We start from the raw sequence: 22,221 nt of genomic DNA, 5'->3' as shown, positions 1-22,221 counted from the left end.
TTCAATGCCAGCAGCCAGATCACTAACCGCTTTCCCCTTCTTGCTCTTCCAACTAAGCACTAGTCACGAAGGTTCATGCACACTCAAGTAACGATATTGTCAGGTAAATTCGATCAAAATATCATCCGTCAATAGCAGGAATCATCCAAGCTTAGAGGATGAAAGGAGTGTGCATCGAGCCATTGGGTTTAAACGAGCTAGCTACCGATGAATACTAGTAAAATCCATCCAAGGAGGAGAGTCCCAGGGTAAGCAAAGGAAAGACTCACGCGTAAAAAATGGCGTATACGTAAATTAGGTATCTACCATGTCACTTGGCTAATCTCCTGGCGCTTGGTTTTTCGCTGGAGAGTGAGGACGCCTCATTTAGGCGTTTGATAAACATGTCCATTACTGAGGAACCACGCACATCAGGGATTCTTGTCAACCAACTAACTAATTCAAGCGGACGCGAAACCCAGGCAATTGCTTGTGCATTTAGCTTTCAGAAGACAGGAGCTCTTCACATGATACGTTGCAGATCGTTCAAGGTAGAACCGCTTCACTCATTCCATCTATGCCTTGTTTAACCAAGTCTTGACTTTTCTTTTATCTGGCCTAACTCGTCAGACCGCTGATGGCAACACGTCTCAAGTACAAACAGTATACCGAGGAAAGGGACTGAAATGGGAAACCCTAAACGCCACAGCTGGCTTCTTCGTAGGCACATGAGCCTCTCTAAACAGAAAAGATATTCTCCACGCCGCTCCACGTCCCCTTGGACCTCTCCTCCCAGTACGATTCCTTGCCGGTCCTCAGCTTCCACACTTCTTCGCCCTCTGGGCCTTGTCCGACCTTGACAAACCACTTGGGTCTGTATTCCTCGCCATTCTCCTCCAGCACGCGACGTCGGGCCCGCTGTGCCTCCTCGAGGTTGACCTTCCACTCTTCAGCTTGGTCCAAATCGCCCTGCTCCGCCAGCCGCTGGTCGGGTCTGAGTCTGCTATCCGTGGGAGGTAGTCTACCCTTTTCGATTTCCGTCATTTCGTTCAGGGATGCCGCAAATGTGGTCATGCCGTACGTGTTCGCGGCGTTATCGACAAGCTTGCCAACGTGCCAGATTTCGTGACCAGCTGCCTTCCCAGCTTCAACAACCCGAAGGCCGCTGGTCCACGTTCCGGAGAGGCTGCTTCCCGTATGGACGCCATCTGGCCCATACGTTTCTACCTGAACGTCTTCACCTCGCCCACCAAACATTCCCTTACTCCTGAACTCGATTGAGGCCTTGTGTCCCGTCGAGTCGTTGCAGACTTGCATCACTCCAACAGGCTCAACGTATTTCTCACCCATCACCACGTTGCGCAAGAACATGGTAGCGTGTGTCCATGAGTACAGTTCGTCAGATCCATCGGGGAGACGGAGAGCGATGCGGACACGACCTTCTGTTGTAATCTCGGCACTCTTACCCCAGAACTTTTGCGAGGGGGCTGGTGATTGACTGAAAGACCAGTTGGCTGAATCAGCCTGCATGGCAAGCCTGACCGGGCGGTGACAAACCTTCTCGACAAGAAGACGGAACCCTCCTGGAACTTCCTGCTCTGTCCGGAGCAATTCATAGGTCTCACCGAGTAAGGGGTTAAAAGGCTTGCGAATGGCACGCTCCTTTGCTCTTCCAGTGCTGAATTGTGATACAGCGAACGCTGTGACATAGAGGAGACGCTCCTTCGGTTCTTTCTGTCCAACTGCCTGATCGAGAAGCTGGGCGTATTCCAACTGTTCGGCTACGCGCTGCAGTAGGGAAATCGGTTCATTTGCGGAAACAGGCATACTGATGGTGCTAAGATCCTTGCCTACATTTTTCCGCACGAACGCAATCAAACTGGGAGGTTGAACCAGAGCCGGTGGTATCTTGGTTCGTCTGGTCACAGAAATATCCACAGGCAATGGCGACAAACTCTTGGGCTTGGCCGGATAGCAGCTGGTCTCATCCTCACCAATGCCCGCATCCTCTTCGGGCGCCGAAGAGATGGATGATGAATCAGTGAGGTTACCCTCGTCTGGTTCAGAGTCTGGGCTTTCATCCTCACTTTGGGTGATTTTGACAATTTGCGAATTTGTTTCACCAGCCTCAGCATCGAAGAACTCATCTGTCGATGCGGTTTCCATACTTCTCCGGGAGGGCGCGGCTGATAGAGGAGCGGGGGTCCGTCGCCGCTTGCTGTTGGCGATGAGTGTGGTAAACTCCGACACGACAGAGTCCAGGTCGTTGAGAAGCGCGGCACAGTGCTCTTGCGTGCTCTTCTCCTCGTGGATAGAGGCCTTGGATTTTGTTCTTGCGTGTTGGCGGGGGCCATTGGAGCTGATAGTAGTCGTGATGCCACCTGGTGCGGGAACAGCGAGGGCATTCGCACCGGATGATTGATTCAGTTGAGGAGTGGTGGCTGTAGGGGTGGCGGCGCTTGATTTGCGCCTCCAGAATGGCCGCCTCTGGGTCTGCTGCTCGGCTGCAGCAGGAGTTGGGAAGTAGTTATCGGGCTCTTCGCCTATGGAGCTGCCGGGAGACAGGAAGGTTGAGGCAGCCATGCTTACAGGTCTCTGGTTCGACATATCCTTGACCAAGCGACGTAATGCGTCTCTGGTTCCAACGATTCGACTAACCAGAGTCTCAACCTGCTGCCATTCGCGCTCATCCTCCAAGTTGTACGCAGTCGGCTTCAGATGGGTGGTGTTCACTCGTAGGGGGGCCGTCCTAGTGTTGTTTGGTTGTTCCTCACCGGCCTCAAATCCTCTCGCTGCCCGGCTGGCTTTCTCAAGAGCTCGGGCCCAGTCGTTGAAGTCCTTGGCGTTCGAGGCGCGCAGATGCCAGATCTCAGCGCCAGAGTCGATGTTAATTTCTCTGCGGCGCTCATCGGCTGCGATTGCCGCAAGACTGAGGGGGATAGCACCGCGGAGTGCTGATGAGTTACGGTTGTAATAGTACGAGAGCGTACAAGACGAGTAGTCGAGGGAGAAGAACCTGCGCGCGTATCCCTGACCCTTCTTCCTCCTTCTCTTGTGAAGGATACCAGTATGATAGTTGGCGTTGCCGTCACTACGGCCTGAAGCAGAAGTCGGGCGAACCCCACCCATATGGCTGTGGAGACTGTCTTGCGAGGCGGAGGTAACAGCGCTCACCTGGGGTAGACTCGTTCGGCTGGCAGTCGCATTCGAGCCGGCCTGCAGGTTCGGGAAAGCGTGGGCGGTGGTCTGCGGTGGTGCGCCGGTTGGGTAGGTCAGCAGCACGAATGTGGCTGTCTTGGAAATCTGCTTGGAAAAAGTATTGTCAAAAACCAAGCCGAACATTCCGCCTTGGCCCTTGGGCACATCCCAGGTACCAGTTGACACCTTATCGGCATCGCATTTTCCGTGCCATTTCACCGGTATGAATCCCTTGTTGGCGAGCTGCTCTTGGGCAGTGCTCGTATCCCGCTTGCCGAATCTGCCCTTCGGTTCGGCCACGCCAGAGGTAAGTGCGCCGGCGGTAGCGGCATCGTCGGTCTGGTTTGAAATAAGGCCAGTTGCGCCGGTGCCAGGGTGCTTGACGATACCAAAGTTTCTGCCGAGGCGAGCGGTTAGCACATGTCGAGTTGAGACGGCAAAGTTGTGCGACAAGAGGGGGAGAAGGAGGGGAAGACAAATACGCACATGGACTTCTTGTGTGGTTGGACGCTCCAAGAAATGGTATGACCTTCGTCGACTTTGACCCAGCGCACAATGTAGGACTATTCCCAGAAAATAAATGTTAGCATGATGACGTCTCATCGGTGTTAAAATGGAGGTTGGGCGGAAGGGAGAGAGGGTCAGGCTATAACGGCTCACGTACCTTGCTATGAATCTCCAACTGCTCAATGCCCGCCATCTTTGCGGGATGAGGCCGGAGCTGGAGCTGAAGCTGGAACTGGATCTAAGATTCAGGGACGGACTGAAGGTGCAGTATTTGGTCCGAGTGAATATGGTGGAGGTCCCAAAAACTATTGAAGGGACATGCTGTGGAGGGTGGAGAGTATAGATATGGGGTTCAATTGCTGAGGGAGGGAGTAGAGGTCGAAGGTAGCGGAGAAAGACGAGCAGACGGGTTGGGGATGTGACACCCTTGTCTGGAGCTTGCACCAGTACCAACAAGGCGGCGTCGGTCAGGTACGCGGACTTGTGCGTGGGAGGTCTTTTTCTGGACACCTCACCTCACTCAGCCCAGCCACAGTACAGGCGCACCCTGGGCAGTTGGTTGGGGGCAGAACGTCATTCGGTTCAGGTCCTCAGCAGGTGACTGGCTGTCATTTGGCGAAAATAAGCGGAGAGGGGGGGGGGGGGAGTGCGACAAAACGGCAAACGGGCTGTGCGAGTGCGGTAAGCCGCGGGAGGGCGCGGGCAGGGTAGCAGCCAGTGGTTGCGGTGGCAGGTGCCCGGTGAGGTGGATGCGACTGGTGTGTGGCTGGTTAGCTGGGCAAGTGTTTGGCGCTAACAGGTGCAGCGGGACCCAGTGTGTTTGCCCTGTAGTGGGTTTTCTATCCCGCTGACAGATGGGACTTTCGGTTGTGGTCAGGTCGGATTGCCTTTTAGGCAGTCATTTCAGGGCATCTCTGGGCACTTCAAGGCAGACCAGACCCCTGGGAGATACCCCTGAGATAGGCAATGACACTGTGGAACCCTGAACACGCTGGAGGCCTGAATCTCAACCTCCTCCCCTCCCGATCGTGTGTGACGTTTGCGCTACGCAGTATCCGATCGCCCGCCATGTCAAGCTGCTGACGGACGCAGGCGCAGGCGCGATATCCGCGTACTCGCGTCCGCTGGGAACCTGGTTTCATTTTGATCACGCGTGTGCCGACATCCCGTTTGAACCGACCGGGATACAAAGCCCCGTCCACGGCGCCGAGAATACTCTTGTTCGTGGCCGGCCGGGATTAACACATTGAAAGATAAACTATTCATCACTATCAACATCGATCAAGGATTCTTTGGGCTTTCGATTCAAGGCCATCTGAATGGATTAGTAGTCATTTCCATGTCCATTCGTCATAAGGATCTATCTCGTCAAGGTTTGCTGCGAATTAGTGTTGGCAGGGCTCGGTGGACAAAGCGTTGAAACAGATGCAGACGGGCCCGAGGCCATGAGAGCAGAAGCGATATGCTATAAACATCGGGATTGGCGGATGTACATTTCCTGTTTTCTTCATGGGCAAAGACCGAGAGAGCCGCTTCACGTCCAACTAGAGACGCCCCTGACCCAGCCTGGCCTACTCGGGGACGCCGGAGTTTTCTGCTTGTATGATAAATCAATACATGGTGGGATTATCGTAGCGGATCAAAACCGTATAGTTTAGCTTGATGATAAACGGATCCTGGCGGTAGGTCAAGGCAATGATGAGGTCAGACGGTGTCTTATGTCATTCCGCCTTATAGTCTGCTAGTTGTGTGTTTGGCCGTGTCACACAAGGGTAGTTGCGGCAACTGAAACGATGACTTAGCCCGGCAGACAATACCGTTAGACTGGAAACACGAAGAAACAATCGAGCATGGTTGGTTGAACGTCAACTGAGTGGCATCTCAAAACAGTGACAGCGCTAGGGGGGGTGGGTAAATAAAAGAAGAAATAAAAAGCAATTCATGCGAGGTGGGAAAAAAAAAAAAAACACCAAGCCCGTCAGATTTGGTGGAGTGAAATTCATCACAACAGTATCCTTGTCTCCAGCAGTTCTCGGCAGTACCCGCAGCACCAGCGGATAAATGTCGGGCCTCTACCCTTGTGGGGATAACGCTCCAACCACCCGACCACCCACAAGGTTATGGGCTCAGGGCAGGGGCCACCTGATATCCAATTGGTTGGAAGGCTAAAGTGGAGACCTCATCGAATCCACTTCCACGCGTTCCTTCCATGATGCCAGTTCAGTCCAAATTTAGGGGCCATCTACTCCGTCCTACGGATATCTTCACAAAGTTGCGCTTGGAGAGGGGTTTTTATTTATTTTTATTTATTTTATCGATTGTTTTTGACACCCACAGACGGACCCCTTTGTTCATGACCCTCCATCGCTTGCGCCTCTACTTACTAGTAAATCCCCCAGTCCAGTCCCAAGGCCATGACCACTATCCTTTTTCGGCTACAGAGCCGGTCCCACTTTTGATTTTCCCCTCTTCACAATCGCAGCAGTCACATTGGGAGCTGCACTGTTTATTGTTTGTCTGTCTGTCTTTCCCCTTCCCAGGGCCCTCTCTCCAATCGATCGTCCCCTTTCTGCCTGAGTCGCGCACTATTACCACCCGCCCACCACTGCCCAAACCCACCAAAATACATACCTGGCAACCCGCTGTGGAGTGTCAGTCCGTCTTCATTACGGATACTACTGCTGAGGCATTCTTTTGTTCGCTGCATTCCTGCCGAGTCCCAGTTGTCAAATATTCGGAAGAGCGAGAGAGCAGCTGTTAAAAACATCCTCTGCCTCCTGCCCCCTTTTTGCTTTACCGGTCACTCGAGCGTCATATTGATCCGCCGCCATCCATCTCAGTCTCGTTGATCAATCTCGGTCTCAGCCACGGCTCGTCTTGTCTGGAAACCGACATCGCATCTCTCAGCCTTTCCGACGCATGACGGAGGCCATGTTTGTCGTCGTGCTTCCCTTTCCTCCTTCGACATCGGGCTCCCTCTTCTTCAGTGCTTTTTTCATGGTGCACCCTGTTTCTTAAAACCCGCTTCCTAATCCCGTCTTCCGGCCCAGTTATCGGAGTCTGTTCTTGGCCCGGTCGAGAACCCCTCAATCCTCCTCCAAATCTCAAGGAACCGCGCCTTTGCTCGATCCAGTCCTGTGTCCCACGACCACGAACCGCACCGAATCACCGCCTACCACCACTGTCCTCAACTTCGGCCGCTGCACATCGTTGTCAAGTATGACGGGTGTCCTCAGCAAGCGCCAGCAGGCGCGCAACGAAAAAGTCCTGCACGACCTGGTCCAGACTGTTCCAGGAAACAACTTCTGCGCCGACTGTCAAGCACGGAACCCAGGTATGTGCAACGGTGCCCTCCCGCTCAGACCCGTTCGTCGATATTGACAGTAGTTCGCAGCATGGGCCTCTTGGAGTGTAAGCACTATGAACCCTTTCCGCAACCTATCGATACGACCCCGAATTGAGTAGTGGCTTTGCTGGATATAATGAGAGAGTACTGACGGAAGCGCAGCTGGGTGTGTTCCTTTGCATGAGATGCGCCGCTATCCATCGAAAGTTGGGTACGCACATCTCCAAGGTGAAATCCTTGAGCATGGACAGCTGGTCTAACGAGCAAGTCGAGGTCAGTTGAATTATGCCTGCAGTCCTGTCACTGTCGCCCTCTAACACATGTCCATAGAACATGAAAAAAGTCGGCAACGTCAGATCCAACCAGATCTACAACCCAGACAATAAGAAACCACCTGTTCCAGTCGACGCTGACGAGGCCGATTCCGCGATGGAACGTTTCATTCGCTCCAAGTATATGAATAACAATCCTGCCCCTGCGAGAAAACACCACTCGGGTCTCTCAGACGAGGGCATTCCACCTCCTTTGCCGCCAAAGGCAGGAGGCAAGTTTGGGTTTAGGTCTGCCTCGTCCATCTTTCCCCTGTCCTCGCGTTCGAAGAAGGATACTGCGATGCGCCACGTCTCGAACCCCAGAGACATGCCCCGAAGCCCTTCGCCAAGTGAATTGCCGAACAAACCGTCCAAGGTATTTGGCGCCAGCGTCCAATACGAGCAAGAAGACACGGAGAGAAAACTGGCCAATTTGAGGGACATGGGATTTTCCGACACTCAGCGTAATGCCGCGGTTCTGAAAGGTGTCAACGGGAACTTGGAGCGGGCCATTGAGACCTTGGTACGGCTGGGCGAGACCGACAGGAGGTCGCCATCTTTGACAGGCCCTCGCGAGAGTTCTTTGCGCGCAACTCGCTCTCATGCGAACCTTTCGTCATCCGTTGGCTTATCTGCACCACAGCCCACCTTCAGTGATCACCCACAGTCGCCCTCGACAGCTTCGAGTAACAACCCGTTCGATTTGTTGTCTGCTCAACCACAGTCTTCACAGTCAACCGGGACCTTGCAGAACAAGAACCCCTACGCAAACAACCCCTTTGGTGTGCCAGGCCAGTCGCAGGCGACGCAGGACTTTAACCAAGCCTTTAGCAACATGTCCTTGGCGCCCGCCCAACCCCTTTTCCCTCACCATACGGGCGGCCTTCCATCATCCCATCCGTTTGCACAACCACAGCAGCAATCGTATCAGCAGCCTATGGTACCGGCATCACAAGCGCAGCAAGGTTATAACCCCATCAACTTTAATAGTAATATGACGTATCCTCAACCCCAGCCTATCCTGCCGCAAGCAACAGGTTACAACCCGTTCTTCGCCAATCAGACGCAGCTCATTCCGCAGCTGCAGCAGAACTTGGGGGTGAACACGAACCCAATGTCCGGCGCATTCGCTAACAACCCGTTTGCGCGCTCGCCGACGAGAATCCAGTCACCTTCGCTAGGCCAAATCCCCGAGCAGGCGCAGTCAAACTTTTATACCACCTCGCCGCAGCCTCTGTCGCCACAAAATACCAATCCGTTCTTCGCACAGATGAACTCACAGCCTCCAGCACAGCAACAAGTGTCTGCGCCGCTCCAACAGTCGTTCCAGCAGCCTCTTCAGCAGTCTCCCTTCCCACACCAGGAGGTGCCACAGCAGCAGCAGCAGCAGCAGCAGCAGCAACCACAGCAACAGCAACAGTGGCCTCAGCAGCATGATTTCTCGCAACAAATGCAGGCACCTGTACAGCAGCCCATGTATCAGCAGCCTCAGCAGCCCCAGCGGCCGGATAAGGCTTCGATTCTGGCGTTGTACAATTACCCGCAACTGGCCCCTCAACCGTTCGCAACCCAAGGACAGGCGCAGGACCCTGTGCAAGCAGAGAACCAAGTATCTCAACAGCCGGGCCAAGAAGTTAACGGTCAGGTGCCAGCTGCTGGGACGAAGAATCCTTTCTTGCCAAACGGACCGACATCACCCGCAGCGGGCCAGGGAGGGACCGGTCCGCGACGGGCTGGGGTAAGTCGAGAAAGCATGGCATTCACAGACATGCAGTGGACAAATGGCCGGCACAGTCCTGATGCGTTTGCAAGTCTAAGCGCGAGGCACATGTAGCGTGTGGTGTCATGCAGGTGGATTCTTCTTGTACATAACCACTTTTTTGTTTTGTAAAATACCGTCTCTTTGGGACGCTGGAGGCCCGACCCGCATGCTCTGATTGTCGGGGCTCACATGATTTTCCCGCGTCTACACCCATGCGTCTGTCTTGACGTGCCTTCCTACCTGTAGCTGATACCGTGACATACAACTTTTGCAGAGAGCCCGATGCCTCACTTCACAAAGTCAGACTGTTTACACACAAGACCGCGGGGAAACAGTCCCCGCACATGCGGGCCCCCGACATCGTACCGAAGTCGGAAGCCCCGGCCGAACCAGGTCACACTAGACCCGGATCGGATCGGTGCCTGAAATGCCACCCCCCACATACATGTAGCCGACGAATACGACTGTCCCGCGGTATGTCCGTAGACCCTATTCAAATCCCGGGATTGAGCGTCCCAGACCCCGACTTCAAGACTCACAATACCACCTAACTCTGTACTTCTCCCACACTATATTACCCAAAACACGGCACACCTTGCATCATCTTTGCCTTTACTCTCACCCGTCAGCACCTACATATAATGGCATCCCCCGAATTCCACGCCCGGCTCCGCGCCGCTCTTCCGGACGGAGACGAAGCGACAACCCTCCCCGCCGCATCGGCTCTTGCAAACGCCTCCGCGTCTCTTCCGCGGCCCTCGTCGGACAATTACCTCTCGCCGCTCGGCACTGAAGCGACGCTGTCGCATATCCTGGACGACATCGTCCCGGCGCTCAACGGTCAGGCTAGGAGCGGCCGGTACTACGGCTTCGTCACAGGCGGGACGCTCCCTGTGGCCGAGGCAGCGGACAACGTCGTCTCGGCGTTCGATCAGAATGTGCAGGTGCATCTGCCGTCGCAGACTGTCGCCACGGAACTGGAGAGCGTTGCGTTGAGGATGCTGGCGGATCTCCTTGGGTTGGAGACTGGGAAGGGCGAGGCGGAGGTCTGGAAAGGCCGGACGTTTACGACGGGCGCGACGGCGAGTAACGTCCTGGGCCTGGCGTGTGGCCGGGAGGCCGTCGTGGAGAGGAGAGGCGGGAGAGTGGGTGAGCACGGCATCCTGGGGGCGTGTGCTGCGGCTGGTATTAGGGAGATCCAGGTTCTTACGAGCATGGGTCACAGTTCGTTGTCCAAGGCGGCGAGCGTTGTCGGTTTGGGGAGGGCGAGTGTCAAGGAGCTCAGAACCAGCGCTGATGAGCCGTGGAGATTGGATTTGGAGGCTGTTGAGAGGGAATTGGCGAGGGAGGGCGTGGCGAGTATTATTGCTGTTAGTGCGGGCGAGGTGAACACTGGGAGGTTCGCGATGGGTGGCTTGGAGGAGATGAGGAAGTTGAGGGAGCTCGCTGATCGATTCGGAGCATGGGTCCATGTTGACGGCGGTAAGTTGTTGAAGCGTCTGTCTACTGGGATTGTTCGGGGATCCTGACTTGGTCATACAGCGTTTGGAATCTTCGCGCGGGTTTTAGATTCTACCCCTGAATTCGAGAAAGTCAGAGCCATGGCTTCTGGACTGGAGCTCGCAGACAGCATCACGGTGGACGGGCACAAGCTATTGAACGTGGTGGGTGCTACCCGGGATGACATCCCACGTCTCCTTAGACTTACGTGCTAACCATTGTGTACTAGCCTTACGACTGCGGCATGTTCTTCACTCGCTCTCTAGAAACTCTGACTTCCGTCTTCACCAACCCCAACGCCGCATATCTCTCCTCGGGCCCCTCCTCGATCCCGAGCCCCCTGAACATTGGGCTTGAAAACTCACGCCGCTTCCGTGCTCTGCCTGCATACGCCGTTCTGCGCTCCGAAGGACGCTCCGGTCTTGCCGCCATCCTCGGCAACATGGTTCTACTTGCTCGCAACATTGCGCTGTGGATTCGGGAGTCGGATTCGTATGAGCTTCTTCCCGAAGGTGATTGGAGTTTGGAGGAGACTCATATGATTGTCTTGTTTCGTGCAAAGGATGACAAGCTTAATGAAGAGCTTGTGGGAAGGATCAACGACACTAGGCGTATGTATGTAAGTGGTACGAGCTGGAAGGGACAAAAAGCTGTGCGGGTTGCGGTAGGAAGCTGGAGAGTTGATATTGAGAAAGACTTCGAGGTTCTCACGAAAGTTCTGGAGGAGGTGAAGGCGTAATTATAGACGATTCGCAGCTTTACTGAAAGATCTCAATGAAAGTGAGAGCACCTCCGAATGAGAAAAGGTTAGGTTCGTTTTCCCAGATGTGGCTCCCAGTAGGAAGGGTCCCCTTGAGGTCGTTCTTTCCTCGTCGGGCACCCACACCCTGGAGCTCCTTCCCCAAGGAAACCAACACCACAACACGTTCCTTCCAAACACAGAACTAAGAACGAACAAAAAACAATCCAACCTACTTCTCATTCCAATCTTCTTGAAATTGTCACCGGCAACAGGGGCGTCCCGTAGGCGTAACGGGATCTGGTCAAACTGTTGTGTGCGGTACACGCCAAGGTCCTACGTTCGATTCGCCCTCAATACCGAAATGAAAAAAGGAACCGAGTCCGAGAAGCCCCAGCACGCGCACCAAGAGATGTAGATCCCATTCCAACACTGAGGGATCGAACTCTTTTGACCCTTGTTCCACAATACATATCATTTCTCTTATACTTTATACTGGCCAGTATTCTTACTTCATGAGGTTTACCTAGAAACATTGCATTTGTACAACGTTTATATTAGTATTGGCCTCCACTGTGTGCACTCGTTCACCCAGCTCTTAAGAGCCATGTACTAGACGTTAGCTATTCTGGGCATATCAGACCCGAGGATCAAGGGAAAAGGGCTGCTTTATACCTCCACGGATAGCCTTTGAGGCATAACGAGCGATCTATAATACATACGGCGATCTATAATTGATTTACTTCCTAGGACTATAATCTATAGATCCAGTATCGACTCGAGCGGCACTCCCCAGTACCAGCTAGCCACACCCATTGCGCCAAGGCTCATCGTGAAAGCCATAAGAAAGTTTACATCATTATTGTCCAGCAGATCCCACCCAGTCTCAATAACACGAGAAGGCTGCGCATCACCAAAGCTAGACTTGCGATGCTTGTCTCCGGGGTCGTACCTCTTGACTCCAGCTTTACCGTCAGAGGCATCACCATCGTCTACAGCGCTGCTATCAACCTGCGCAACAGCGTGTTTTCCCTCTCCATGAAGTGCAGCGGCCTTGATAGCGGCGCGCTTCTGGTTCTTATCGGCATGATCAGCTGAGTCGGTAGAGACCAGGACCTTGGTTCCACCCTCGCCCTCGACGATCTTGCCGGATCTTACATCTCGGACAGAGCGCTGGAAGACAGCCCCCAACACACTGTCCAAAAGGCTCCCAAGGACACCCCACAGAGTCATTCCTAACATAAAAGTCGATCGCTGCTGAGTCGTCCAAGCACCAAGCCCGCCTCCTACCTTACCGGCCGTTGTATCGCCGCAAAATGGGAGAAACACCATCGATGCCGTGACAATGATCATCGATCCAAGCGCTCCAGCAGCAATACCTAGTGGGGTTACACCTCCGTTTGTGCCCCGTGGAACCTTGCGGAAGGTGGGTGATGTGATGAGACGAGGCTCACCCTTAGCAAGTATTCCCAACTCGGAACTGAACGTATCGGCGGCGACGGCGGCGTAGTTGGCGATAATACCAATGACGAGGAGGTCACCTCCCCAAGAGTAACAAAGGGTGCCGGAGGGGTTCGGGGTTGTGGTGTCGACAATCGCCTCTTTTCGCTTGTTCAACTGGTAGGCGTGGAGAAGGGACAGGCAAGAGGCCATTAGCGAGTTCGCGAAGACTGCACCATACAGTGGTTAATGAAAGAACCTCCAGAACTATTTTTCGTAAAGCGACTCAACTAACCTTGAACGTGAGTTCGAGCACCTTCACCTCCTGGCGTGCCCTGGGAGGCAACCGTCAAAGTGGCCTTGACATCCTTCTTGACCTAAAGAGAATAAGAAAAAGGTTTTCTTGATGGGACAACCTCCCTACCTTCGTAGCTCTTGTTCCAGCGAGAAAGAATACGCAAAGCAGCGCGAAAGGAAGGTTCCACGGGTGGTAAGCATGGGCTATAGCAGTGATGACAGCAGCGACAATGCCTGCTGGGGTAAGGGACTGGTGCGACCAGGCTCGGTAGACGAGGGCCAAAGTCGCCGGAACGGCGTAGATTGCTTTCATCGTAGCGTTTCTCGGCAATCACGGTGTTTGTGGACAGTTGAGTGTCCTTGGGGAGTCGAGATTGAATAAGAGATCAACGTTCCAATCCTGTCAGGCGGGACGGGCAGGTGCCTCGAACGAGTGCAAGCTCCACGTGACGTCAGTCCCTGAAGCTCCAAAATGTGGGAGTGAGCTTCGAACCCCCACACCCACCCCAAATCCCATTTCAGATAGCGTCCGTGCACCTTCCCAGCTCTTCTCCAGACGATCATTTAAACCACCGAAAGACTCGTTTAGAACATATTCGCTTTTCTACTTGCTACGGTTTTTGGGACTGAGGCCAATTTGTAGCTCTTGATACAGACCATCTTCAGCCAATGAAACTCAAGTTTCTGCCAATATGTTGGTAGGTACAATCAGAGGAATAGGTTTAGACACTTGCTATTACCAGAAAAATATGTCCCTTTTGCGGTGCAATGGCACTATATAAACGTCTGGTTGATCAAAGATGCTGTTGAGAATTTTCATTCTTGGGCAGCTCTTTGACTGCTGCCGTCTACTATTCACTGTTTTTTCTTCTCTTTTTCAGAAAGACCAAAAAGATGCGTCTGCCTGCTAAAACAATGCCTCTAGCACCTGCTAAGCATGCTTGCCCTTCAGACCCTCAAGACGAGTCGCCCTTCTTCCGTCTTCCTCTGGAACTTCGTATCGACATCTACAAGATTGCATTTCCCCGGATTAATTCTCCACAGCTTGTCTACACGGCCGTAGATAACAAGCTTGCATTTCACGAAATTGGGGAGGTCCCTTCTTCAGATCATCATCTAAGCCGGATAGTATGCAATGGGGTGTTTGAAGATGATGGCATCGAAATCCAAGCCAAACGCAGGGCTTCACATGCAGACAACAAGCGAGTTCAAGCTCAGTATCTTCGTCGTTCAGAAGAACTACTTTACCCGCTCCCTCTCCTGTTAGCATGTCGCCGGATGTATGAGGATGTCGCACCTCACTGCGATCAGTCCCTTGCATTCCAAGATTTCCTAACCCTCGAATGCTTCTTTGCAACATTGTCGGGAGACAGCTCGATCGATGGTCTCTTAGACCGTCTGAACAAGGTCTCTCTGGACGTTAAGTTCAGCAACGCCAACGCCTTCAAGCCATCATCTAGGAAGAAGATTCTTGCTAGCTGGACCACAGCATGCAAGAAGCTCTCAGCATTGAAAAGCATACAGTGCTTTCATCTCAGACTTGAAGTCCCTCTTTCGCAACGAAATTCGGTGCCGGGAAACGTCCATGCTTCTATAATTGAGGGACTGAATCCTATCGCCGCATGTATCCCAGAAGTCAAGGTTGAACTGATGCTTACATCGGTGGTTCATCCCAGGTCTGAGCGGGTGTTGATCTACCAACCACAACCATCCAAAAACAAAAAGCTTGATCCCAATTTTGGGGTATCAGGTTGGGATACGAAAGTATCAAGTTTGAACTCAGTGGAACGACTTGATGAGGCGTGATTCTAAGGATTGATTTAAAGCGTGGCATTGCGACTTTGATGGATGCGATCAAGCTTAATAGGAGATAGTCCACTGAGCGTTGTTAGGTCAATGAGAAAGATTGTGTATGCGGTTAAACCATCCGTATTCGTTTATCCGTAATGTCGGTCCGACACAGGCTGATCCGACCCCGGAGTCGGCTCCTTTTTCCTAAGCGAGAATCAGAGAGCTAGCTTCATGATTCATTAAGACTGTCAGACTGGACACCACGTCTCACCAAACAACAGGCAATGGAGTTTGTGTGAGAAGGGTTATTTACAACGGGGGATATATCTCTTCTGTAATCGCCCTCGGAATTATCCGTCGGCTTGACAAAGTGAGAGATTAAATTGGATTTGCTGCCTGCTGCTCACATTCTCGCTCCAAAGCCTCAACGTTTTTTTTTTTTCCCTCTCACTTTCTAAGAGACGAAATGGCGGCAGACGTGAGGGAGGAGCACAAACCTGTAGTCAAGAACTACAAAGGTTTCGTCGCTGGAGTGTTTTCCGGTATAGCCAAACTCACAGGTTCGTAATATTGCCTTGGCTTTCAACGCTGAAGTGCCTCAATTGACTGACGCTGCGAAGTCGGCCACCCCTTCGACACGGTCAAGGTCCGCCTCCAGACCACAGATACCTCGCGCTTCAACGGTCCGCTCCAATGCGTGACCCAGACACTCCGCAATGAAGGTGTCGCGGGCCTCTATAAGGGCGCCACTCCGCCTCTCGTGGGTTGGATGTTCATGGACTCGGTCATGCTGGGCTCATTGACTGTCTATCGCCGCCTAGTTGCTGAGCGTCTCTTCAAGCTCCCCGGGCCCGAGAACTTGCCATCGTATGGCCACGGCATCGCTGGTATCATGGCTGGCAGCACAGTCAGTTTTATCGCGGCTCCCGTGGAGCACGTCAAGGCGCGCTTGCAGATCCAGTATGCCGCCAACAAGGCCGAGCGACTGTACAGCGGACCTGTTGACTGCCTGCGCAAAATCTACACTCACCACGGCGTTCGCGGCATCTATCATGGTCTCAGTGCGACGCTCCTTTTCAGAGGTTTCTTTTTCTGTTGGTGGGGCAGCTACGATGTCTTCTCGAGATGGATGAGAGAGAACACAAAGCTCAGCGCGCCGGCAGTAAACTTCTGGGCAGGTGGCCTGAGTGCGCAGGTATTCTGGCTTACGAGCTACCCATCAGACGTTGTCAAGCAGCGCATTATGACGGATCCGCTGGGTGGAGGTCTCAACGACGGCACGCCGAAGTTTCGGAGGTGGAAAGATGCCGCAGCTGCGGTGTATAGAGAGAGCGGATGGAAGGGTTACTGGCGCGGGTTCCTGCCGTGTTTCCTGAGGGCTTTCCCAGCAAACGCGATGGCTCTAGTGGCTTTCGAGGGCGTGATGCGCGCACTTCCATGAAAGAGCATCATGTACATGTACAAGTGGGGTGGGCTTTTAAATAAGGGAATAAGGTGGCTGGACACAACATAGACTGTAAAGGATACCCGGAATCACTTTTCACAGATACATCGATAAAAAGACAAGGTGGCAGATCAAAAAGCACACGAGGGTGCTGACTTTTGGTATTTCCCATTAACCTTGCCAAAACCTGTGCCATGCCGACCCAAGTAACCTAAACCTGTTCCATGCACGAAAACCGTTTACTCGTCATCATCCTCAGCCTCGTCGTTGACGACGTTGAAGAACTTGAGCTCGTAGACACCCTTGGAGGTGGAGACGACGCGAAGCCAGTCACGGAGCTGCTGCTTCTTGAGGAACTTCTTGGTACTGAGACGCCGAGACAGGTCAGTAATCTATTCAAAGAAAATGAGACTGATGAGAAAACTCACAGGTACTTGAGGTAGCGGCCAGAGAGCTCGTTGTGGGCGATGATCTCAATCTTGCCCTCACCCTGCTGGGAGATCTGGACGGTCTCGCCGAGGTTGCCGACGCGACCCTCAACCTTGATCTTGTCCTGGAGGAACTTCTCGAAGGCAGCGACGTCGAAGATCTTGTCGGAGGCGGGCTGAGAAGCGTTGATGATGAACTGTCGGGGTATTCGGTTAGCATCAATTAACACAATGTGCGAGGTTCATGGGAAGTATCTCACCTTCTTGGTGACCTTCTGGGCCTTGCCCTTGCCGGTGCGCTTGATCGCCTGTTGAAAAATGACCTTAGCCTACTGTTTCACGCCGCGGCCTTTTAAGGCTGGGCCAACAGCAAAGCGGTGTCATGTACATACTGCTTGAGGAGCCATTTTGGACGGATGTGAAAACGCAAAGAGGTGTTATCCTGCGTGTGTTGGTTGTGTGTGGTGAGGGAAGGGAGGTTGTCAATTGAGATCGCTGAGCCTGGTCTTCACGAACTTTTCGCAAGTGGATTTTCGTTGTGGGTTTAGGAAAATGCCCGCCAAAAAAAAGTTAGGGCAACGGATTATCAGTTTTCCCGTCTCAATTCTGACCTGGGTGAGGTTCGAACCGGCTCCACCACCAAGGTTTAGGGCATTGTCCTAATTTGGAAGGTAAGTGGGTCCCTTGCTCGTTCGAAGCTCTGAAGCTCATCTGTTCATGAGCGTTGTTCAAATGACCCTTCTCGGCCATACGGCCATGACGATATGCCCATTCCTGGCTTCACTTCTACTGCCCACATGTGTTACGGTCCGCCATGGTCCGCTCAACTTTATGTCCTCCAGGGCGTCTTCATCAGACTTACCTGGCATGCCTTGGTATAAATCACCGGGGTAATCCCATGGGAACGGTAGAGCCCCTATCATTGGTTCATACCATACGTGGCTCCGTCTCCTTCGCCTGTGCATGTCTGCAGTGAGCAGCCAGTAAGGTTTGGGTCGTTGAATACCCCTTAATGGCCTTTAATGAGCCAAATTACATTCCTTTTGACCCAACGTTGCGGCTCCTCGTGGCACGGCAAGCCTTCAGTCGTCCCCTGTTGGCGCGTCACCAGTTACTGAAATTAGGATTTAGATATTTCTAGTGTCAACTCGAGATATGAAGATTGGCCATGAGCAAGTTTGAAACAGCGTGCAAACCTCGTACCCAAGGCAACTGCAGAGTCGGCAGTTAATTTGACGTCAGTTACGCGTACAGGCATGCTGACTCATTGGATACGAAGGGCTCAGGATAATAATATCTTGGTTAGATGGTGCCGGCCGCGACTTCGGGCTTCAAGAGACAGAGCAACTCCTGAGCTGGTGAAACATCTCATGACTGACGTAGTCACCAATCGAGAGGGCACTTGGGGTACTAAAGCAATCATCTAGCAATCTCTGAGGGCAAGGTCGCTCGCTGGCGAAGGCACGTCCGGTCTAGAATAAGATCAAACACCATAAATTGCATTTCTTAGGACCTGGTTGAAAGTGGAATGCGTTTGGCAGTTTAAATACGACCAGTTTCCTGATATGCATCGTTTCTGCGTGCGAAGATTTATGGGGCTATGCTTTGCGTCCACGTCTTTTCCCTACTGCCTCCAACGACCGTCAGCAGTCTCTTAATATTCATGCGGCCGAATGCGACCAAGTAGATTTAGGAGTTTTCAGGGGCCGTGACTGAAACTGAAATCAAAATCTATCGGATAGGCCATTTCATTGCCAATGAAGCTAGGAAAAGACACCAGTCGTCGTCCGAGTAAGCCCATGCATGAGCCGGGATTAGCAGATCGCGATGAGATCAGTCGTGTTTTTATAGGTATATTTTTAGGTTATAAGTAATGACGCTTGTCAACGACCGGGATGGCATGGCGATGGGGAGCTTAAGTGATAGGCATCAGTGGTTGTCGCTCCTAGTCTGTCGGACGATGAGAATTTTGGCCTTTGAGGTGCCAACTTCTCATTGCTGTACTTAATAGAACACTGTAAGAAAAAATGATCGTCTATAGACAGAGTAAGCATACACGGCCTGTTACGCAGCGAAACAACTATGTAGAAGCGTCAGTCAGCCCGGACTCGTAAAGTGAGTCTGAGCTCTGACCAGTGATGAAACCCCGTCATGAGTAATAGCAAGTAGCGGCGGTCGTGTGATGCCGGTTTTTAAAATGCGCAATTGCGATGAAGGCTTGTCTGCGTCTCTGCCGTTGCTGGTGGTCATCATTGTGGGCTCCCTCTCTGTGGCATGTGGGAATCAAAAACCCAAATGGGCCATTAGGCTGTCGCGGATTGGGTCTCGACGAGTGAGGCGAGGTAATTTTTATCGAATTCGGGGCATATTGGGGAATGTCCCTGATCAACGACCATTGTCTCGGGAAAGGATTGGATGAGAAGCGGTTGAGCTTCCTGACCAATGCAGTGCTACCTCCTCCATGATGCACGTGATCCATCCCCTGGTTGATCCACGCATGATTGTGGTGTTCATGGCTCGTGCGTCCACCATCTACTCTTGCGGCCTGAGGCTGAATCAAATAGGGCTGAGGATGGTGGGTAAGGTACCTACGTACCCAAAGAGACCCTAACTTTGGACCCTCCCAAGACTATCGTCATAGCCAGCAATGCCCCTTTCCAGCGCGGACTGCTTGAATTGGCGTTCCCGGCGTAATTCCTACGAATTTAGGCACCCAGTCTCATGGCCAAATTGCCTTTCAGGGAGCCTATTTCCAAGCCAGGGTTTTGCGCCAATTGGAGCTCCGCATGCCGCATCATCCACTTTGACACAGATCGCTATTGATTCAACGTCAAGTGCTTCCAATCGGCAACCGGATTGCGACCTTCCAACGCTGTTACATTTACGAAGATTCAAACCTCGTCATGCCCATATTTGAATCCTTCCTGGGGCGAGCATCGGTCAACTGAGGGGTACTTGGCCGTCGACCGCCGAGCTGCACTAGTTTGATTTGATCGCCAGCAAGGATCCGGAATCTCTCCCACCACACCATCTTCAACCTGCCTGACCATCCTCCACTCAGGTATCGTATCAGACAATGCAGGCTCATTCATTTGTTTGTCGTAGATGCAAACACAAATCCGGATAGGTAGTCTCGCCTGCCCACATGCTTGGCTTGAATTAGCCATCCAAGGCGCCCTTTGATATGTTCCTCATCTTCAGTACGTGTTCGCCACCATTCAACCTGGCTATTTTCGAGGTCTTCTGGTCATAGTCGTTCATGTATGACAAGGTACTTTGCCTTATTCTGCTAATCGTAGTCCGCATGATCTTGGACAAGGTTGGCTCAGTGGCTCAATGGCGCATTAGCGGGTGATGGTGGATGGAAAGCTTCGAGGAATGCCGCAAGTAACACTATGATGGCCATTAGATGGATACCTCAAGGCCGCTACACTCCCGCCGCGAGACAGGGTTAACTGTGCCGCGACCCAGTTGTCTGGGAAGCGGTTGCTTGCAGGAGGGTGTTGCCAGCTCTCCGAGCCAAGCATCCCTGCGGATTCCCTGTGGCCAATGCAGTTTTTCGATCCGTCCTGTGATCAGGCACCTATTACGACGGCCGTTGTATGGAAAGACTTCACCCGTATTTCGAGCGGTCCGGAACCCACAGCTGGCTCCCTGGTCATTGATTGCATGCAGATCAGCAACTGCCTCATCAAGCATAACTGGATTGATAGTGCCTTGAAGTGTGCAACCCCACAAAGCCCCCCCCATACCTGTTGCGAGGCGGCTCCGTACGTACTTGGATTACAATGGCAAACTGTAACATTCCCTCAGGGAGCTCGCTAAGCCATCTCTCTTGTTCTGACATGCAACTTCGGGTTCTCCAAAGCCTCACATTGGTTTTGTATTGGTTCCCAAGCTCTACCGGAAGGGCTTTTTTTATTCTGCTGCCTCGTATCAAAAGAAGCAGTCGTATCTTCAAACACGGTGACTTCGCTGCGTCTTGTCTAATGGTGTGGACTTCACAACGGCACTTACATCCAGCTTCTCGTTCCTACAGTTGCAATGATGGCGTATACAAGGTAACTATTTCTGAGAAGTCACAATGTCCCTCAATGATAAAATATATAAATCGATTCTCCGGGACATCCTCAAGATTTTGTTTCCTAACACTATCAGCATTAATACTATACACACACATAATACCGCAGCGATGATGAGAATAGCGATTGCTGGTGCTGGAGGCTTCGCAGCCATCCTCACCCATCACATCTCTCAAACAGCAAACCCAATTGTTATTCTTTCAAGAGAGGTATGGCCCTTCAGATCCGGCGTATGGTCCTTGACTAAGATCTTCATCAGTCGAATCCGGACTTTGAACAACGCTTTGATTGTCAGGTTGCTGTCGTCAATTATGATGATGAGGAGAGCTTGAAGTTTGCACTTCAAGGTATTGACCTCGTCATTTCAACAGTCCGAGGCCCCGAACAGATCAGCCTTATCAAGGCCTCTCGTCACGCTCGCGTGCGTCTCTTCGTTCCTGCCGAGTTCGAAGGTTGCCTTTCCCACCGGCCATCAACATCAAACCATCCCCTAGACTATGGTTCACGCGAAGCTATCGAGCTGTTGAAGCACTACTCAAATTCCAAGTCTCGGAAGATGGACTACACAGTCTTCTCTTGCGGGATACTGTACGAGCGCTTTGCTCCTGGCGGCCTTGGAGAATATGGTATGGGATCTCGTGAACATATACAAGACCAGGGCAGCTATCTAGTCGACGTCGGAAACGGCACTGCAGATATTGTTGAGACGAACTCATCCGGGCGGCCAGTTCAGGTCTCCATGACCTCTGTCAACGATGTCGCCCGCTTCGTTGCGGCCGCCATAGAATTAGGCCCGGGCACCTGGCCCCGGGAATTCAAGATGCGTGGAGACAGGATGTCTGTTCGAGACATATTTGCTAAGTGTAGTAATGTTCGAGGAGGTCAGTTCCGGAAATTTTTACTTCCACTCAAACTCATACATCTTCGCCTAGAAGTAACTACTAACTTGAATCTTGCCAGTCGCCTTTTCTCTTCGGACTCGCAAGTACTCCAAGCTTCAGAACGAACTCTCTCACTATGAACAAAAACAGAACTGGAATCAGTGGTGGAACATACAGCGTCTCATTACCACCGCTGACGGCCGCTACGACTTCCGTCAAGCAAATCTTAATGAGGCTATCAACATACAACCTGTTAACTTTAGGACATGGCTCGAGTCCCAATGGGGCCCAGGTTGATTATATTCACGTGACCGCGATAGCTTCGAAGTGTGTATGAGCATGGCGGTTTCTATTTCAGTTCACTTTTTCTCCACTCCTTCGCTTGCATTTGACACCGCACTTACATCCTCCCCTTACTTGGCTACATCAGGATATCATCATGTCACAAGCGGCAGCAGGGGTATGTATGACGCAATCTATATAGCGTGGGTCATTTTTGGGCAGTCCATGGTCTCT

The 22,221-nt window shown here is 52.4% G+C and overlaps 8 protein-coding genes across 8 annotated transcripts; 5 read left to right on the top strand and 3 right to left on the bottom strand.

Annotated features, from left to right (window-relative positions):
• Positions 1-717: 717 nt before the first annotated feature.
• On the bottom strand, positions 718-3,877 carry CTRU02_200488 (oxysterol binding protein; the record flags this gene model as incomplete). Its single annotated transcript, XM_036718495.1, has 3 exons — positions 718-3,574; positions 3,664-3,740; positions 3,842-3,877. 3 exons carry the CDS (start codon positions 3,875-3,877, stop codon positions 718-720), a joined length of 2,970 nt encoding a protein of 989 aa, XP_036589495.1.
• A 3,026-nt stretch (positions 3,878-6,903) lies between these two features.
• CTRU02_200487 (UBA/TS-N domain-containing protein) lies at positions 6,904-9,175 on the top strand (the record flags this gene model as incomplete). Its single annotated transcript, XM_036718494.1, has 4 exons — positions 6,904-7,018; positions 7,079-7,095; positions 7,193-7,303; positions 7,361-9,175. 4 exons carry the CDS (start codon positions 6,904-6,906, stop codon positions 9,173-9,175), a joined length of 2,058 nt encoding a protein of 685 aa, XP_036589494.1.
• Positions 9,176-9,744: 569 nt separating this feature from the next.
• CTRU02_200486 (pyridoxal-dependent decarboxylase) lies at positions 9,745-11,342 on the top strand (the record flags this gene model as incomplete). Its single annotated transcript, XM_070203699.1, has 3 exons — positions 9,745-10,585; positions 10,637-10,767; positions 10,833-11,342. The coding sequence occupies 3 exons, from the start codon at positions 9,745-9,747 to the stop codon at positions 11,340-11,342; spliced, it is 1,482 nt and encodes a 493-aa protein (XP_070062281.1).
• Positions 11,343-12,101: 759 nt separating this feature from the next.
• CTRU02_200485 (duf92 domain protein) lies at positions 12,102-13,392 on the bottom strand (the record flags this gene model as incomplete). Its single annotated transcript, XM_036718492.1, has 3 exons — positions 12,102-13,012; positions 13,078-13,159; positions 13,207-13,392. The coding sequence occupies 3 exons, from the start codon at positions 13,390-13,392 to the stop codon at positions 12,102-12,104; spliced, it is 1,179 nt and encodes a 392-aa protein (XP_036589492.1).
• A 581-nt stretch (positions 13,393-13,973) lies between these two features.
• On the top strand, positions 13,974-14,885 carry CTRU02_200484 (uncharacterized protein; the record flags this gene model as incomplete). The annotated part of the gene is made up of 1 exon (XM_036718491.1): positions 13,974-14,885. The coding sequence occupies one exon, from the start codon at positions 13,974-13,976 to the stop codon at positions 14,883-14,885; it is 912 nt and encodes a 303-aa protein (XP_036589491.1).
• A 451-nt stretch (positions 14,886-15,336) lies between these two features.
• CTRU02_200483 (mitochondrial carrier) lies at positions 15,337-16,311 on the top strand (the record flags this gene model as incomplete). The annotated part of the gene is made up of 2 exons (XM_036718490.1): positions 15,337-15,434; positions 15,495-16,311. 2 exons carry the CDS (start codon positions 15,337-15,339, stop codon positions 16,309-16,311), a joined length of 915 nt encoding a protein of 304 aa, XP_036589490.1.
• A 242-nt stretch (positions 16,312-16,553) lies between these two features.
• CTRU02_200482 (60S ribosomal protein eL22) lies at positions 16,554-17,149 on the bottom strand (the record flags this gene model as incomplete). The annotated part of the gene is made up of 4 exons (XM_036718489.1): positions 16,554-16,680; positions 16,743-16,939; positions 17,003-17,050; positions 17,135-17,149. 4 exons carry the CDS (start codon positions 17,147-17,149, stop codon positions 16,554-16,556), a joined length of 387 nt encoding a protein of 128 aa, XP_036589489.1.
• Positions 17,150-20,826: 3,677 nt separating this feature from the next.
• CTRU02_200481 (isoflavone reductase) lies at positions 20,827-22,002 on the top strand (the record flags this gene model as incomplete). The annotated part of the gene is made up of 3 exons (XM_036718488.1): positions 20,827-21,033; positions 21,084-21,705; positions 21,785-22,002. 3 exons carry the CDS (start codon positions 20,827-20,829, stop codon positions 22,000-22,002), a joined length of 1,047 nt encoding a protein of 348 aa, XP_036589488.1.
• Positions 22,003-22,221: the final 219 nt, after the last annotated feature.

This window comes from Colletotrichum truncatum (genome assembly GCF_014235925.2).
Source record: "Colletotrichum truncatum strain CMES1059 chromosome Unknown Contig_0001, whole genome shotgun sequence".
Lineage (NCBI taxonomy): Eukaryota > Fungi > Ascomycota > Sordariomycetes > Glomerellales > Glomerellaceae > Colletotrichum > Colletotrichum truncatum.
This window is presented reverse-complemented; position numbering and strand designations above follow the sequence as displayed.